Source organism: Achroia grisella, unplaced genomic scaffold, assembly GCF_030625045.1.
Source record: "Achroia grisella isolate CSIRO2021 unplaced genomic scaffold, CSIRO_AGI_Agris_v1 utg1062, whole genome shotgun sequence".
NCBI classification, from domain to species: Eukaryota; Metazoa; Arthropoda; class Insecta; order Lepidoptera; family Pyralidae; genus Achroia; species Achroia grisella.
In genome coordinates, this window is record NW_026712566.1 from 3351296 (window position 1) to 3371333 (window position 20038).

The following is a 20038-nucleotide window of genomic DNA, read 5'->3' on the forward strand; positions in this document are numbered from 1 at the left end:
CACATATACATACATGGATTAAATATTTAGATACAGGAAAATTACCCATGCCAATATGCCTTATGGTTAACTGATAGAGAACGCCCTTAGGTGTTAAGTTCGTTATATGTAAATTTATATATTTGTGCATTAAAGTAAATAAATAATTTACGTACTTCAGATATGCAATTTTCTTATGTTTATTATAAACTCAAAGGTTTCTAGTAAGTTTCTAGAATAATTGACACAGTGGCAGTTCATTTCTAGAGTAATAAATAATATCAATACACCAAAAATATGTAAGTGATAATAGTGATAAGTAATTAATGACTATATGAAAATGTTAGCTTGTGTGTGCCAACCTACGGAGACAGCGTTGTTATTCAAAGGTGGACCTCCAGTCACAATGGGACCACTCGGCACTAATACCAAGATAAGGCAAAATACAGAGGCTGCAAAGTCCTTGAAAGTTAGACCTAAACCAATCCGACGGCCTAGTGAAGACACCAAAGACAGCTCATCTTTAAACTCCTCACCATCTTATGTTAATCCATCTGGTAGTCTGTTGAATTTACGAAAAATCGAAAGAAAAGCTAAATCAACGAAAATATTAGTAAATCCCGTCTGTTCAGATAGCGTGGGTACAAGTGATGATAGCAATAATTCTAAAACAGTAGATTCAAAATGGAATGGCAAGAAAAAACGACTGAAGTCTGAACATAGCAAGACTAATAAGAAGGATGAAGCAAAATGTGATATAAATGATAGAATTAGCCGAAACAGAGCTAAGAAGGAAGAAAAGAAATCGGTATCTTGTTTCAAAATGAAATCGTCCAATGATAAAACACGCAGGGACGATGACAAAAAATCTGGAGGTGAGAACTGTAGCAACGAAAATGCAAGTAATTTAATGACTACAGAGAAACCTGATCTTATAAATCATTCTAGGAAAAATAGTAAAGAAATTGTGGTAGACGGGAGTCAGATGACAGATGGATTTTTAAATACTGACCAAACGGGAAAGACTGATAGTGCTATAGCAGTTAAGGATGCTGAGGTAAGTTTTAGAATAGTAACATTTAATTTACATATTAGACGTTGCATAGGAGACGTTGGGCCCATGGAGCCCGGAAGCTAAATTGTTTTTGACAAGTATTTTAGCGCGGCTCATCGAAGTTATTTGTGATCCGAGAGCTGGTAGCCCAGAGGCTAAGTATAGCCATTCAAAAAGGCAAAGCTGCCAGTATCTTGAGTGCGCTGCCTCGATGTGCCGCGTTGGGTTACAATGATTGTATTTTTCTGAAAGTTTATGTATGTAATTATTTATTGTTTGCTATATAAATCCTAATATATCCTATATAAAATCGTGGAGATCTTTGGGGGAGGCCTATGTCCAGCAGTGAACGTCTTCCGGGCTGCGATGATGATGATGATAATGATATAAATCCTAACTTGTATAAAGAATATCCGTGTTTTTTATTATTATTTTAAAATAATGTATATATATTGCCGTTGATTTTCTTTGCATACATATTTTCAATTATAATCTGATGACCTCGGAACGCAATCATAAAGCACGCTACTTAATATATATGAGGCCGCGGAATCGATTTGGACTATTTTAAGAATGAAACTTTTCTAAATTGACTTGGGTCTGCATTGCTGAAATATTCATCGTCTGGTCATACGATGGGGAGTTTTACCGAAGTTTAAAATTGAAAACGTTTAGCCAGTATTTAACTTACAGCGTAAAGTATTTTCTGAATGATGGTATAGATTTACCAGTCCACTAGAAGTAATTATTTACTACCGCTAGTATAACGGTGCTATTTATATGGGTTACTTTACAGAGAAATTAGTATACAGTTCTATTTTTCCTAATAAAAACTTATAGATAGATAATAGTTTTTATTTGTATCTTAGTACACACATATAGGCTTAATTATAACATCACATGACAAGAACTTATAATATAATTCAATAAGGGTAAACCTGCATGTGTGTGCTACAGCAATACAAAACTGGTACATAGCTCAGTGTGGAGAATCTCTCAAGGAGCAAAACACTGATTTTCAGCTATATCCTCGAGGGTGAATAATGTACTTTTTTTTATAAACTAAAATGAATTTTATTTACCCAAGTCATCAATATTATATCCAGTATTACATAGATATATAATTTTAATGTTCATAAGACAAAGATTACAGATTACAGGCACAGCCTAAAAGTTATCGAAATACATTTACAATTCAAATAAGAAGTAACCACGATGTCTTATTGCCTTATAATAAATTTATACTTAGGTACGAAATGTTTCGGCAATGTTTTCTCAAAGCCTTAACACCAAAGAGACACCGTCGCTTTAAAAATACAGGAACTTCAGTAATGTCACATTAAAATTTGAGAATTCGAAACAATGGTTGGTTAGGTATCTTGAGTCTATAAATTGGGGGTAAAATAATAAAGGTCTTATAAATGTGCTTAAAATTAAATTGATTTAAATTATTATTAAAGATAACCGAAGAATTGTGGACCAGAAATAGCCTGTATAGTTTCATATAGTCCATAAGTTGTATTTTATCTTTTATTTGTAAGATTTTACGGCTATGCTGCTATATGTCTCTAAAGCGAAAAAATTAACAGTAAGTACCTCATATATACAGGGTAATTTATTTGAAACAACATTGCCGTGTGCAATATTTTCTTTTTCATCAATATCACATGTCTAAATTTATATCTTCTGCCTCAAAAAAAACTGCAACCAATTATAATACGTCATACAAGTTCCTCACAATCTTTTATTGATTAAATTTTTTCTAATTCAAATGTATTAATAAATTATTGCCATCCACTTCTTTAACCATTCTACATCTGAACACCCACGTCGGCCGTGATAACTCAATTGTATACGGAATTTGGTTCATTATCAGGCCTGTAGGAACGTCTCGACGGCGTTTCAATTTGTATGCTAATGAGGAACCCACTGGTAAAGCACTCCCCCCTCATTACTGTTCAATGGACAAGTAGTGATATCGAAACAGACCGTTTCTCTACAATTCTCTCACAGCACACTTGCAGACTTCCCATAATTAAATACAATTATCATTGTTCTCGAAAAATCATTATATAGTATAAAACAAGTAGCGGTCGCTGTCTGTCCGTCCCTATGTATACTTAAATCTTTAAAACTACGCAACGGATTTTGAAGCGGTTTTTTTTAATAAGTAGAGTGATTGAAGTGGAAGGTTTATATATATAATACATGAACATCCGTGCCGGGCGAGTGGCTAGTAAATCTATAAAACGATTATCATTTATTCCAATTTTATTTTGAGATGTATAATTCTAAGTTTTTGAAGAAACTTTAATTATATAAAAGTTACGTTTTTTTTCTTATTTTTTTAAATTACTCAATGTACAACGCAACGGTTATTTTTTTATGGATTATAATGGATAACGGTTTACGCTGGCGAGATACCAGGACAATGATAAGACGAGCATGAGGGCAGGTCAGTTAGCCCATTGTGACAAATTTAACACGATGGTTTCCAGGTGGAGATCAAACTGACGTGGTATATTTGTATTCATGAATGTGAATATTTCTATCGGTTTGGGTGTTTTACATGTATATTACATATGTATTTACATAAAAAGTACCTATGTATATATTTATATCAGTTGTCTAGTATCCATAACACATTCTCTGCTTAGCTTGGGACTAGATGGAGTTGTGTGAATTGTCCTAAAATGATAAAGAATAATAATTCAGGACTATTACATTATTATTAAGCAATATAAATTAGCTCATGAAGTTTATAAACCAATATGAACCTATATATATATATATAACTCAAAGGTGACTGACATAGTGATATCAACGCATAGCCCAAACCACTGGGCGGATCGGGCTGATATTTGGCATGGAGGTAGATATTATGACGTAGGCATCTGTAAAGGATTTTGATTAATTCTACCCTCAAGGGGAAAAAAAGGGAATGAAAGTTTATATGAAACTTTGTCAATTTTAAACCGATCGGGCTGAGACTTTGCATGCATAAATCTACTATGACGTAGGCATCCCCTAAGAAAGGATTTTGATAAATTCCACACCTAAGGGGATAAATTAATGCGAGCGAAGCCGTGTACAAAAGCTAGTGTGTTATAAATGTCATGCGTGTGAAACCGCGGCCACAGCTAGTGCTTTAGAAACTACTGTATGAGTATAGTATGTACTATATGAGTAATCGTTGAGGTAAGATATACAAACAATTTCAGCTAATATAAGAAGCATGTCATAATGGTTTCTCATTCAAAAGTTGGCTTACCTCGTTGAACTTTCGTTCAACTGAATCGTGAGTTCTCTATTGTTGTATATTTTGTTCATCCACGCATATTTTTAGAAGTCGTTCCTAGCAATTTACGAGTGGATCCTGCTTTTTCTCAACAAATATATTTTCCTTCTAAAATTATATAATTTTTTCCCTGCTTATATTTAATCAGCAAGTCCTATTTTTTTTCGGGTTGTTAGGTTTAGGTTTAGGTAGGGCATAACAGGATATTGCTGTATTATAATAGAACTAGCTGTGCCCGCGACTTCGTCCGTGTGAAATAGTCACCTCGGCCAAAAAAGATTTCATATTCTAACCCAAAACAGTTAAAGAAAAAAGTGTCGTTTATTTATATTCAATCAACAGCTCAAAAAATAAGTTTCAAGCTTCTAAAATGAGGACACCTACCCATACCGCGTGTTGTAGTGACCTTGACCAAATATAGAAAAAATATTTAATAATCTAATCCAAAGGCAAATAAACGATTCCTCGTTATAGCTTCAAAGATGACGATTTTTTATACAAACTTTCATCCCCTATTTTTTACCGTCTTTAAGGGTAACAATTTTACAAACTTAGTCATACATATTTAATGAACAGCCTAAAAATAAGTTTCAAAATCTAGTTTTAAAAATAACGATACTTCCATACAATCCTTCATCTCCCTTTTCAACCCCTTACAACCCTTTTTTCACTTCAAAAAGTAGCCTACGTCCTTTCTCAGGATCTATACTATCTGTGTACCAAATTTCATTTATATCCGTTCACTAGTTTTGGCGTGTAAGCGACAGACAGACGGAGTTACTTTCGCATTTATATTATTAGTGAGATGAGATGAGATACACATATATTATCTTAAAGTACAAAACAGGAATACCCCGCAACCGAGCACATCGTTTTTGGAATGCTGTTCCCGCATTTAATATCCGAAACGTGATATCATTGTGGTTTCCAATAAAGCCCATTGCCAATCGATTCCTCGTCGAAGGTCCTCTGTGGTCTCATTGCTATTCCATTTTGCAGTGCCCATATTTAATATTGGCGTAACTGTGACTTAGGAATCGAATGCAGGACATTTTAGATTGCGTATTTTTTAAACATTTATACTGTATTCATTTTATTCTAGTCGTTTGCTAGTTATGAATATAGTAGTAATTTTAACGCTGAAAATAGAAAGTATAACTTTAACGTGATATTTTTGTCTATATGTCTGAATTTTCTAAACCATGGATTATACAACGGATCATGGATACCATAGATTTGACGACCTCGATGGTCTAGCGGTCTAGCACACCGCTTTACATCCGAAGGTCGCGGATTTGTTTCCTCGCACGGCACAAATATTTGTATTCATGAGTATGATTGTTGGTATCAGTTTGGGTGTTTTCTATGTATAATATGTATGTATTTATAAAAAATATATATCTATGTATATGTATCAGTTATCTAGTACCCATAACACAAGCTTTAGCTAGCTTAACTTGGGTTTAGATGGCGCTGTGTGAATTGTCCTGAGATTATAATTATTATTTATTCGATGATCCAGCGGTTTAACATGCTGCTAGTACTTTTAATAGTTACAGGTTATCATTTTGCACCAGCAAATATTTATGTTCATTCTTTGCATTTACATCAGTTGTCCCATAATATCATATAAGCAGAGCTTCTGCCTAGCTTAGGACTAGATGGCGCTGCGTGAATTGTCCAGGCATATATATTATTATTATTGATGGGATATTCATGGGAAATGGTTGTACATATCTGTAAGTTAGGTCGGTTATAAAATATCATATAATATATCTATACATATAAATAAAATTGTAGTGTCTGTTTGTAATATTGAAATAACCGTTTTACTACATGCCTATGAATACAGATATTACATACCAAACATATCATTTTTTACAATTTTTGTCTGTCTATCTGTTCGGTCCGGCTAATCTCTGAAATGGCTGGACCGATTTTGACGGGACTTTTTTTTGGCAGGTAGCTGATGTAATAAGGAGTAACTTAGGCTACTTATATTTTAGAAAAATAAAGTTAAATTCCACGCGGACGAAGTCGCGTGTACAGCTAGTCCTACATAAAATAGACCATACGGAATTATTATAATAAAACGAGATTCTAATAAAACGCGTGAAATGTACAGGAAGTTGCTATTCGAATATATCGACGCAGTCGAATGACCTACAATAAATGAAGTTTAATTGTTTCCGGCCCTCGTTATATTGTATGTACTTAAGCAAATTTGCTTTCAAATGCTGAACATTATCAGGAAATTAGTCTATTTGATTTGCCTTATAGGTTATTATTAATTTCTAGTTTATTATATACTACCTACACCGGCTTCGCACGGGTGTACATGTATTATATATATAAACCTTCCTCTTGAATCACTCTGTGTAACACCTATTTTAGTTGTAGGTTTAGTTACTAAGAATGTAGGTACAAAATTAAATTTAACTTTAAAATCATTTGTTTTTTACTTTAAAGATTAAGCATACATAGAAACGGACAGACAGCGACAGCGACTTTGTTTTATACAATGTAGTGATATATATTTTTAATTTCTATTTATTCTCAGAAATTTATGAATTGTTATTTTGTTTCAGGTAAGCGGATTTACGTTTATTGCCATCTCATAATGAAGTGAGTACATACCTATACACCATTTTTTTATTAGATCAACATAGGATATTATGTTTCTAAAGCTTGTCATTAAAACGAGCATAACTTTGTTACAATAGAACTGGACGGCGGGGAAAAAATACATACAAGAAATAATATACTAAAATGTCCTACATGAATAAATGATTTTTTTTTTATTTTATAGTATCCGTGTATGATAACCTGTGTTCTGTGAAGGATGAAGATATGACAGAGAAATTACAGGGTATAGAGTCCGCAAGAATAACACAGGCTATAGACTATAGAGTAATGATAGTCCACAGGAATGGCATAGACACAGATTGACATTGTAATGAAGTACAGACGACGGTTGCTACTTTATATAATAATAATAATCTCAGGACAATTCACACAGCGCCATCTAGACCCAAGTTAAGCTATCTAAAGCTTGTGTTATGGGTACTAGATAACTGATACAAGTACATAGATTTTTTTTTTTTTCGTAAATACACACATATTATACATAGAAAACACCCAGACCGATACAAACAATCATACTCATGAATACAAATGTTTGTGCCGTGCGAGGAATCGAACCCGCGACCATGGGATGTAAAGCGGTGTGCTAGACCGCTATACCACCGAGGTCGTCTTATATAAAGTTATTCTCCATTTAAAAAAAGAAAAAAAAGATTATTCAGTGCTTTCAAAAATGTTATAATATAGAAAACAAACAAACGAAAAAAAGATCAAATAAAATGTATATATATAATTACATGCCTAATCCTTATTTTTAATTAAATATAAGTAATTCAATATTTATTTAAAAGAGCAACACACAAGTTTCTTCATTATTCTTTTTGTGATGAATCTACATTCCGAATAAGCGGTAGAATAAAAAAACTTGACTATTCAAAAATGCTTATATTAAGTTTATTTGAATAAAGATTATTTCTATTTCTATTTCTATTTCTTAAGTTACAATGTAGATAATACCAGCAGAATACCAGCGTCGTGGCACCCCATCATGACATATGCTGAGCGGAGCCCTATTTGGTACTATGAAATTAATATTAACCTATTTTAAATTATTTTTATTACGCAATTTTCTTTCTTTCTTTCTATAATTAGAAATAAACATAAAATAAAAATTTCAATCAATTAAAATAAGAAAAATAGATATTTTTTAATTAACAAAGAGTTAATTAAAAAATATCTATTTTTCTTGTAAAATAATGTATTTTATTCTTTATTGTACACATACACAGAAAAAACTGTGATAATAGAGTTATTTTTGAGAAATTAGTTAATAAATTAAGTTTTGTTAGCATATAAATAATTACGATATCAATTACATAGTACAAAACAAAGTCGCTGTCGCTGTCTGTCCCTATGTATGCTTAAATCTTTAAAACTACGCAACGGATTTCGAAGCGGTTTTTTTAAATAGATAGAGTGCTTCAAGAAGAAGGTTTATATATATAATACATGTACACCCATATGAAGTCGGGCCGAGTAGCTAGGTTATAAATTTTAAAAGGAGACGAGAGTTACTTTGAGAATTTAAATAAATAATAAATTAGTGCTAGTTGGTGGTTTGTATTCACACGTCTCGAATTAGAAATGTAAAATTACAATGATTGTTTAAAAGATCAACACGCAAGTTTCTTTCTCGTTCTTCTTGTGATGAGACAGCTTTCGGAATGAGTGGTAGATTAAAAGAATGATAACTATGACTATTCAAAAGTGCTTAAACTAAGTTTATTGAAATAAAAGATTTTCTTTACTATTCTATTCTATTCTAATTTAGTTAGTAAATTAAGTTTTGTTAGCATTGCTGCAAGCGACAACGGCACTGTAGCGTGAACAACTTTTTCACTAGAATTGCGGACTCGACGTAGACGGCGCGGCGTGATTTTACGGTATTGTCCTCCGTAACAAGTTGGCGCTTCTGAATTTTGAACAATTTAACGCCTAGCGACGCTTCTCACTTTTACTTCCTGCCTTGGAAATGATGGAAGTTCTTGTATTCGTACAAATTTATCAAAATAAAACCGGCAAACGTTGTTTTGTTTAAATACATACATATTATACAAAGAAATACCCAGACTAATACGAACAATCATACACTCATGAATACAAATATTTGTACTGTGCGAGGAATCGAATCCGCGACCATCTGAAGTAAGGCGGTATGTTAACACAGCAGTGTGTTACCCATAACACAAGCTTTAGCTAGCTTAACTTGGGTCTAGATGGCGCTGTTTGAATTGTCCTACTATTATTATTATTATATATTTATTATATGACTAACTTTTGCCCGCGGCTTCGCTCGCGTTAATTGATCCCCTTAGGGGTGGAATTTATCAAAATACTTTCTTAGGGAATGCCTACGTCGCAGTAGCTTTATGCATGTAAAGTCTCAGCCCGATCGGTTTAAAATTGACAAAGTTTCATACATAATTTCATCCCCTATTTTATCCCCTTGGGGGTTGAATTAATGAAAATCCTTTCTTAGCGGATGCCTACGTCATAACATCTACCTGCATGCCAAATTTCAGTCCGATCAGTCCATCTGGGCTGTGCGTTGATAGATCATTATGTCAGTCACCTTTGAGTTATATATATTTAGATTACGATACAAAAAAGCTGTCCTATTTAAAAGGCGAGTCGTTTAAATTTGCAAACCAAATAAAGCCGTGCCTTGAATGAAACTGACGCCTGGGGTAGTGAAGCATTTTTAAAATGTTTATTACTACCCCTATTTACGGGACCGGGGAAATGAGTTGACTATACGAGTCAACTCGTTCATAGCTGAAAAGAAAGCGGGCCACGGTTGGCAGTGCTTGTTTGTAGGTCAGGAGTAGGGTTACCAACTGTTGTTGTTTTAATTAGGATTTCCCGATTTCAGATCTAAGTCTGTGGGACAGGCGGGATGCCAATTACTCCAATTTTAGATGTATATACATATTAATTTATGAAATTATATTGTTATTTTTTTATGTATAATTAGTTTGCGTAGTATAACTACGCTGATGGTAAATAAGTATACGACCCGTCTGATGTTAAACGGTTACGGAATATAGACGTCTGAAACACCAGGGGTGTCAAGTGCGCGTTGCTGACCTTCAAGAAACGTTAATATATCCTTATTGAAAAACCCCATGCTGTAGTCTCTCGAGAAAACCTTAGTTTTTCCATAATCTAAGTGTACGCGAGAGGAAGCTCCTCTGAAACCGCAGAGGACAGTTTTGAAGTTAAATTCGTCGTCGTGGAATTTTATTGCAATAAAATTCAATTTACCGATAAAGGCTATAACAGAATAGCATCCCTGCTATTATGTTATACCTACCCTCCCGGGTAGACTCACTGCCCCCTCTGATTAACACCTTGTTGTAACATTTTTGTCTGATTAACACATTTTCTTATAAGCAGAAATTGTAACAGTTCATTAATCAATAACGTATAAACAGTTCATTAATGTAATAATAATTATCATAGAAAAAGATGATAATTATCATTATATCTCTTGTTATAATTTTTGAGAGTTCACACCATATTACTTGTCGCATGGTCCGTAGAACATACTAAGTACAACCTACTTGAAGAAGCGATATAGGAGAATGTGAGTAGTTGTATTAAAAATAATAAGGACTTTTTCCAGACACAATTTTTTTCTATTTTCTAATATTTCTGTTTTACTTAGATGAATATATTATTTATTGACTTTTTTATCCCGAAAAATTAAATATAAGAATTGGATAGCCTAGTCGTGACCCTATAATACACTTCCGCGTACGCGTAAAAAATGTCTGTTCGTTATTTGGTCTTGATGCTTTGTGATATCCCAAATAGTGGTCTTTGAGGGTTTAAAGTTTTTTAATTAGACGCTGTAGTGTCGTGTGGTCCCAATTAAGCCAAATGTTGAACTATGTTTTTGTTTTTAATGTTTTATTTGAAAAAGTATAGTTAAAAGTGTCATAGAATAAAATGTCAACAGTATTCTGAATATAGTAGTTACAACTATATAACTGCTCTAATGTATTAGTGGAGAGGAAATTCTTCTAGTAATATTATAATAATAATAATAATCTCAGGACAATTCACACAGCGCCATCTAGATTACTAGACCCAAGTTAAGCTAGCTAAAGCCTGTGTTATGGGTACTAAGTAACTAGTACATATACATAGATAATTTTTTTAAATACATACATAATATACATAGAAAACACGCAGACCGATACAAACAATCATACTCATGAATACAAATGTTTGTGCCGTGCGAGGAATCGAACCCGCGACCATCGGACGTAAAGCGGTGTGCTAGACCGCTAGACCACCGAGGTCGTCAAAGTCTAGTATTCTCTAGAAATAAATAGGAGAAGAGAAATTGCTTTAAAACGTTTACTAAAGCAGAATGTAATAGAAGTCAGTGTAAAGATGAAATTGTAATATCTTTGGGCAATACACACAACGCTATTTAGTCTTAGTAGTTTACTAAGCAGAGCTCGTGTTATAGGACAACTGATATAAATAAATAGATACACACAATCAATCACCCAGACCCATACAAACAATCATACTCATGAATTCAATGTTTGTACGAGGAATCGAACCCGCGACCATCCTATTTATTACTAGAAGTAATGAGGTATTGTTAATTTTTTTCATATATAAGTAGGCAGAAATCTATATATATCTTATATATAAAATTCTCGTGTCACAGTTTTCGTTCCCATACTCCTCCGAATCGGCTTGACCGATTCTCATGAAGTGAGCGTATTGAGTAGGTCTGAGAATCGGCCAACATCTATTTTTCATCCCCCTAAATGTTAGGGGTAGTCCACCCCTAAATATTTTTTTTTATTTTAAGGCAAAACAACGTTTACCGGGACAGCTAGTATATATATATATATAACTCAGTCACCTTTGAGTTTGAGTTTGAGACATAGTGATCTATCAACGCACAGCCCAAACCACTGGACGGATCGGGCTGAAATTTGGCATGCAGGTAGATGTTATAATGTAGGCATCCGCTAAGAAAGGATTTTGATTAATTCTACCCCCAAGGCAATAAAATAGGGGATGAAAGTTGGTATGAAACTTTGTCAATTTTAAACCGATCGGGCTGAGACTTTGCATGCATAAAGCTACTGCGACGTAGGCATTCCCTAAGAAAGTATTTTGATAAATTCCACCCCTAATGGGATAAATTAACGCGAGAGAAGCCACGGGCAAAAGCTAGTATACTATATGTATAAAAATTATTAAAATTTCGACTTTGCAATTAGTAACTGCGATTTTCTTGGAATATTCCAAAACAAAATTTCATGGTATAGCACGACCCCAGCAAAAAGACATTTTAATATTAATTAAAGGATTTGAAAATTGATATTTAATTTCGACGCCGTACAATTGCGCGTTGAAGAGTTTGAGGAAATTCAGGCAAAAAAAAAAGCGGGCGAAGTCTTTGTCAAAAGCATTTTGTTTTTCAATTAAAAGTTTCTTTTCCATTTCTTTCGTCGGCTCTCGTTTCGTTGGAAAACTTGAGCGATTGTTTCTGAAGCCCACTGACCATTTGACCTGACGTTTTGAGGTTTGCGTTTCATAAAAGAGTTTTAGGTAAATAGCCTATTTATTTCGTAGGAAGTTGTTTTTGTGAAAGTCTACATCTCTCCAGTTGGGAGCGGGGTTTCTATAGAAATGTGGTGTTAAATGAAAAAATGACGTTAAGTAGATATGCATCTATTAGGTATAAATATATAATACGATTCACACACCATCGAGTATAAAAAAATGCAAACACAAGGTCCTTTAGTTTGCTAAAGTAGATCTAATAATCTCCGTATATATCAGTAATGGAAAAAATAGAATTAATTTTTATTCTATAATATATATTTTATAATTTTTATTATATTTTATGTCATTAAATTTGATATATGATAAGAGACTCTCATAGAGTAATGATTTAAAAATTAAGATTATTTATTTAAAATCATTATTTGAGAGACTCTTATCATATATCAAATTTTGTTACAAAGAACGTAAGTACATAATAATTAATAAAGCACAAAAGGCGGTCTTATTGCGTAAGCAATCTCTTCCAGACAACCTTTGGGTAGAGGAGAGAAGATAGAAAGTGGTAGATGGCGCAGGAATGCTCTAGAAAAATATTTTATATTTGGACTCAAATAAACTCAATAAATAAGCACCTTTGAGTAATCTTTTTTTTCTCATTCAGAATCATTAATTTATTATTCTGCATATAAATAACAATATGTATATAATTGTACTGCATATCACTGTTCGTAACATATATGTGTTAAGTTATAAAAAGATTTGCTCGGAAATATTCTCAATAAGATTTACATGCAGTCTTACTTATAGTTCTAATCCGCAAAGGGTATTATCTGCTACATTGCGGATGCATCTCGTCCAGGCGTTGAAGCGCTATTTCAGATTTCACGCTGCTTTATAAATGCAGTCGTTGAAACTAAATAGATAGTAAAATAACTACGAAATAAATATATGTACGATTAGCATATTATTTTATTATATTTTTACTAGCTGGCCCCGCGAACTACGTTCCATCTCAAAATTTGAATTAAAAAAAAACCTTTGACATATTCCAAGGTTTTTTGAAGTTTAGTTACGCAATAAATTTCCGAACGCACCTGTTTGACAGGTATCAGCCGTTTATATGGGAAAATAAAATTGTTGGTTTTACATGTCTTAATATTTTATACCCGTTTAAACCTTCCCTGGACTTCCATATTTCAAGACTAAAATTAACTAAATCAGTTCAGCCGTTTTAGCGAGACTAACGAACAGCAATTCATTTTTGTATATATATATATATAGATAAACTTAATTTTACAAAAGTATAATAATTCTCACTCAGTTGTATGGAGCGGCTAATGGTACACTTAGGGAAAACGGTCGATCGAACGGTCGATCACCAACGCGATGGACTGACATTACCTTCATATGTATCATTCAACATCTGATATATAAAATTCTCGTGTCACAGTTTTCGTTCCCATACTCCTCCGAAACGGCTTGACCGAGTCTCATGAAATTTTGTGAGCGTATTGAGTAGGACTGAAAATCGGCCAACATTTATTTTGCATCCCCCTAAATGTTAGAGGTCCGTCCCTAATTTTTTTTTTTTTTTTTATTTTTTAGACAATATTTTTAGTTTCTATTTTTTTATGATACAACATACAAAAATACATACAATCCTAAATTTTCACCCTTCTATCATCAACCCCTATTTTTTTATAGCGTTATTAATTTATATGGCAAAACAACGTTTGCCGGGACAGCTAGTACTCTATAAAAGTTTAATTGATATCTTATGAATAAATAAATAAATCGTCTCATTAGTTACTCCAGCACTCGAATTCCTTTCATTTCAGTGTGTCGTAGCTACGCGAATATCCATTCCTTCTCTCAAATTAATTGCGTTTATTAGCGGTGTTTACCATCCCTAGAGAGTTAGTAGAAAACGAAATTTACAAAGTTACTTTAATTAGTACATTTATGTGGAGCCGTTTTGTCCCTTGTTGATTTGATAATATTCCTTTTATATGGTCTCCTGTCGCAGTATTTCATGAATACCAATTACGTTTTTGTTATATGTTATGAATAATATTTAAAATTGAGAATATGAATTACAGCTCGGCATATTTTTTTAAGCAAATGACAAAACAATCATTTTTATAATAATAATAATCATCTTTATTTGTCTCAAATAAAAACTAACACAACTAATACTACTAATAATTTCAGGATAATTCACACATCGCCCAAGTTAAACTAGCTAGAGCTTGTGTTATGGGTACTAAATAACTAATACAAATACATAGATATATATTTTTTCGTAAATACTATACATAGAAAACACCCAGACAGATACAATGATACTCATGAATAAAAATGTTTGTACCGGGCGAGGAATCGAACCCGCGACCATCCGAAGTAAGGTATTGTGCTGAACCACTAGACCACCGGGGCTGTCACATTTTTAGTTATTATTTATATAAATATGAGTAGAACAATGCAAATGGACAATACATATTTTCTTTCTTTTAAAATGTGAGCAACTGTTATTTAATAACGGCTCTAACTACTCTGCCTGGGATTACAGTCGTGAATCATACAGTTTCGTGCCGTATATGAGAGATAACTTACAACCGTAACATATCTACATGTATCTTGTGTTTTAATCTCGACCTTTATGAGTCTTATCAATGCCGCAAGCCGAGTATATTAATTAAAAACTCTACCATACTCACTCGTTTAAGAATATATCTTGAAGGAAATCCTCTTTGATATATTCTCGCACACCAGGAGTAATGTCACAAGGTAATAACATTATTGTGGGCGAAAGAATATATATTCGATTATTTATTAAATTCAAATGCAAAATTCATTTATTCAGGACATATTGGCCGCTTATGAACGTCAAATTTTTTACATTATAATTTAATTTTTTTTCCCACCGCCCAGTTCAATATATACATCCAATTGAGAAGAACTGGCAATGGAAACTAAATTGAATTACTTTTTTTAGATTATAATATGTATAAGTGGATTATTGAAACAACAGATAAAAATTGTAATTACTTTAATATACGTATAAACTGTAACAGTGCAAAAGTGATAATAAAAAGTATGCCAATTCTAAAAACTGTACAGGAAAAACATTCAATTTTGGTACAAAAATAAATACAAGTATATAAGATTATCCAAAGAGTGTATAATAATTAATCTATATATAGTGTAATTTGTTATTATTTACTCTCAAAATAGAATAGAATTGTAAATTATTCATTTTTATTTATTCAAGTCTTGTACCTCACGGGTCTAGGTAGCGAACTTTGAAAAAGGACGAGCACAATGGATCTGTACAGATCGCAGTGTTACAGGTCTTAGCACCTGACAATAGCCCAAATTCCCCAATAAAAATAAAATAAAATTGTATATTTTTTACCTTATTTTTAGATTAGATACATTTTCTTTAAAACATAGTATATTATATATATAAAGCATTCAGACCGATCCAAACATTCATACTCATGAATACAAATATTTGAATCGAACGAGGAATCGAACCCAAATTAACCTCACCCGAATACATTTATAGGAAGTAAATAATAAATTAGTATAAACAAAATATTTATAAAACTCCATATTTTGACTATTGTATTGGTATAATTTAAATTGCCATCAAACGAAATTAATAAAACAAAATATAAACACGCTGTGTATTAATTAATAACAAACATAACGAACTGGCGGCCGTTGATTGAAATTAATGTTTCTGATATAAATTGAACAAGGCTCCTAATCCTAAACCAACAAGAATCAAAGTTACGACTCACCTGCCCGCAACATAGATTTATAGGGCTGGTGAAATTTTATCGACAACTAGCGAAGCCGACGGGTGTCCCGGCTTCACACGGATGTATTACAGATCTTCGAATTTCTCGGCTAGTTCTATATACTATACTATACATGTATGTATCTATATAATATATAAAATTCTCGTCTCGTCACAGGTTTCGTGTTTATACTCCGAAATGGCTTGACCAATTTTGATGAAATTTAAATGTATATTCAGTAGGTGCCTGAGAATAAGTTTATAACTAAATTTTATACCCCTAAGATACCCTTAGGTGGTAAGGGTGGCTCACTCCAAAAAACACTATTTAATTTTTTCGACATTTTTTTTACCTATATGGCACTAAAAATATATACATCCTTAAATATTCACCCTTCTACTACCAACCCCTATTTTTAATTATATTACTATTATACATATAAATCTTCCTCTTGAATCATTCTATCTAATGGTGAAAACTGCATTAAAATCCGTTGCGTATTATAAAAGATACAAGCGACTTCTTTTTGTGCTATATAAAGATTATCTGTTTGCCCAATGGTTGACTGAGAGAAAATGTCTCAAGATGTCAAGTTTGCCATGTGCAGATATATTTATTTATTTGTGCATTGAAGTTTTAATAAAGAAATAAACATTATTTAAAGGGGATTACTAATATGCAGTAACGATCACATCCCTAGCTATGTACATTACCTAGCTTTGTAAGCTGTATCATTGTAGGTTGCAGTTTAGGCAGTGGAGTTTAGGATACGAAAGGGAAAGAAGAAAAGGGAAAGGAAGATAGGATGAGAAAGGGAATGAGATTGTTAGTAATATAGACTAATGAGCCCATCGTTATCATGTACCATGTCAGGTTGACACCGTCCACGCAGGTCCGCAGGTCGCAGGTCCACACAGTTCTCCCTGGAAACCATGCTGGTAAATCACCAAATTCTTGGATCGGCTAAATATCGGAAACGTATATGTCACATGTGTGTCATATGTCCATAGGCTACGGTAACCGTTTACCATCAGATACGCCGTATGCTGGATAGCTATCACCGTGGTATAAAAAAAATTAACAAGTTTGTATTTATTGGGAACCCTGTCTCACAAATGACAGAATTCAAAAGGTGCCTGCCCGTATTTTGGGCCCAAAGTTTTACTGTGCCAATAACAAAACCGTAGAAAGTAACTTTGACAATAGTTACCGTAACTATACAATATCTTAATTAATTTATAATAGAAGATGGATTACTACTTACATAAATACGGGATGGATTTTTGAGACAGGACGAGAAGTTCAAGCTGCACTTCTCGTCCTGTCTCTTTTCTGTCTCTGTCTTTATATATAAAAACTAGCTTTTGCCCGCGGCTTCGCTCGCGTTAATTTTTACCCTTAGGGGTGGAATTTATCAAAATCCTTTCCTAGGGGATGCCTATGTCATAGTAGCTTCATGGATGCAAAGTCTCAGCCCGGCCGGTTTAAAATTGACAAAGTTTCATACAAACTTTCATCCCTTATTTTATCTTGATAGATTTTATGTTGATAGATCACTATGTAAGTCACCTTTCAGTTATATATATTTAGATTACGTGTCACGTTGTTTGTCCGTGATGGACTCTTAAACTACTGAAGCGATTGCAAATTTGATATGCACTTTGTATGTAATTTGATCCAACTTGAAAGATAGGATAGCTTACATCTCAATTTATAGTCGCAATATTATTTTATTCAAGACATTAGCCACAACAACGCGTGGCCGTGTCTAGTACTAATATTTATGTATATACATATTATAAATCAGAGCAGTTTGTATGTTTGAAAGTGCTAAGCTCAGCTCAGCTCAGCTAAAGGAGTAAGTAGTCGGATTTTTTAAAGTATTTGGAATGTTGGTAAACAAATTGTCGTCCTGTTGATGGTAAAATTAAAATACCATTGCACAGTATTAGGAGTCGAACCCGCGGCTGTCAGAAGTATGTACTAAACCACTAAACCGAGGCCGTCAAAATCATAAAAATATTGGTCAAAAGTTACAAATGTTAAAATTAACGCTAAACGAAAAAGAAGTGTCTAATAGTGCAATAGATTATAAACTATGGGTCTTGACGCCCTCGCTGGCCCAGTGGTTTAGCACACCGCTTTACTTTCGATGTTCGCAGAGTCGATTCCTCGCACGATACAAACACTTGTATTCAGAAGTTGGTATCAGTCTGGGAATTTTCTATATATTTACAAATGAGTGCATTTAAGTTTATAAGTTGTTTATCACCCATAATACAAGCTCTGCTCAGTTTGGTGGTGATACTATGTGAATTGTCCCGGTTAAAAATTATTATGATGACTCGTGATCCACATCCTATATTTTATGTAATTATTTCTCATGGACCTATTCCAGCACGCGTGTATACTTGCCAAGATAGGAAATCCATTAAAATTTTAATTAAGCACGGTTTTGTGAGCCGTTCGCACCGCGTTTAGACGCTGTGGCTATGCTTTTCCAATTTTCATGCAATAACCTCTATTGTTTATCCCACATTTAAGATGTAGATAAAGTCAGAGTCTGTACTGTATCTTCTTTACAGCACTATCTAATCCCGCAAACATTGTTTTGCCATATAAATTAAAATCGCTATTAAATATATTAAAATAGGAGTAGTACGTAGCATATAGATATTAAATAGGAGTTCGTGATAGACGGGTGAAAATGTAGGGTTGTATGTATTTATGCCACATTATAAAAAAATAAATTTAAACTGCGTAAATCTGAAAACTACATTGTGAGAAAGTGCCTTTTCATGGCTACAACAAAAAGAGGACGAGGCAGGCCACCAACTACCTGGTTGACAAATGTCCATAGGGACATGAAGGAGTTGGGCCTGTCTAGTGACGATGCTTACCAGCGAAATGTATGGCGCCCCAGGATTAGAAAAGCCGACCCCGAGTAACGGGAAGAGGCGAGGATGAAGAAGAAGATTATAAAAAAAATAAATAAAAAATTTGTGCAAATAAAAAAATGTTAGGAGTACCAAACTTTTATGATTTAAGGTTATGAAAAATTGATAGTAGCCGATTCTCAGAACTACTGAATATACATGTAAAATTCATGAAAATCGGTCAAGTCGTTTCGAAGGAGTATGGTAATTAACATTGTGACATGAGAATTTTATATATAAGATAAAGCAAAGTCACGGTTGTCTGTTCGCTTATGTATTTTAAATTACGCAACGGATTTTAATGCATTTTTCAGCTGTAGATAGAGTGATTCAAGAGAAAGGTTTATATTTGCAATACACGTATAGGTATATCATTGGTTTTAGTTTTGATTAGTTATTTTGCTTTTGTCTTTTCTTACATTTATTATTTGCCATTCTGAGATCCACAGACCACTTTCTGTTTCCTGTTCGTCACGCTGTTTTAGGTTCCCTGGAAGAGACCTCATATAGAGGCAAGTCCTTCTTTGCGAAGCAAAATTTTTAATATTGATTTCAATTTTATATTTTTAAAAGTGCAATAATAAATATATAAAATGTATAATAAATATTTTTCCGTTGAGTTTAATAATCAAGATAATTTTTATGATTTTATAGAAGAAAAAATATAGTTGTAATATTTGTTTGCCTTTGTTATAAAATCTATCGACTAGGCTTTTGCTCAACATATGATGATTTATAAAAAAAAAAATATTTTTTAGATATAATTTGTTTTATGTTCTCT

General features: G+C 33.2%; 1 protein-coding gene across 1 annotated transcript in view; it reads left to right on the top strand.

The window, feature by feature from the left end:
* The first annotated feature begins 313 nt into the window (after positions 1-313).
* Positions 314-20038, top strand: part of LOC131853481 (apoptosis-stimulating of p53 protein 2) — a 122487-nt gene continuing 102762 nt past the window's right edge. Inside the window, exon 1 of the mRNA XM_059204414.1 lies at positions 314-1036. Coding sequence (XP_059060397.1) covers positions 314-1036 — 723 coding nt within the window. The remainder of the gene's footprint in view (positions 1037-20038) is intronic.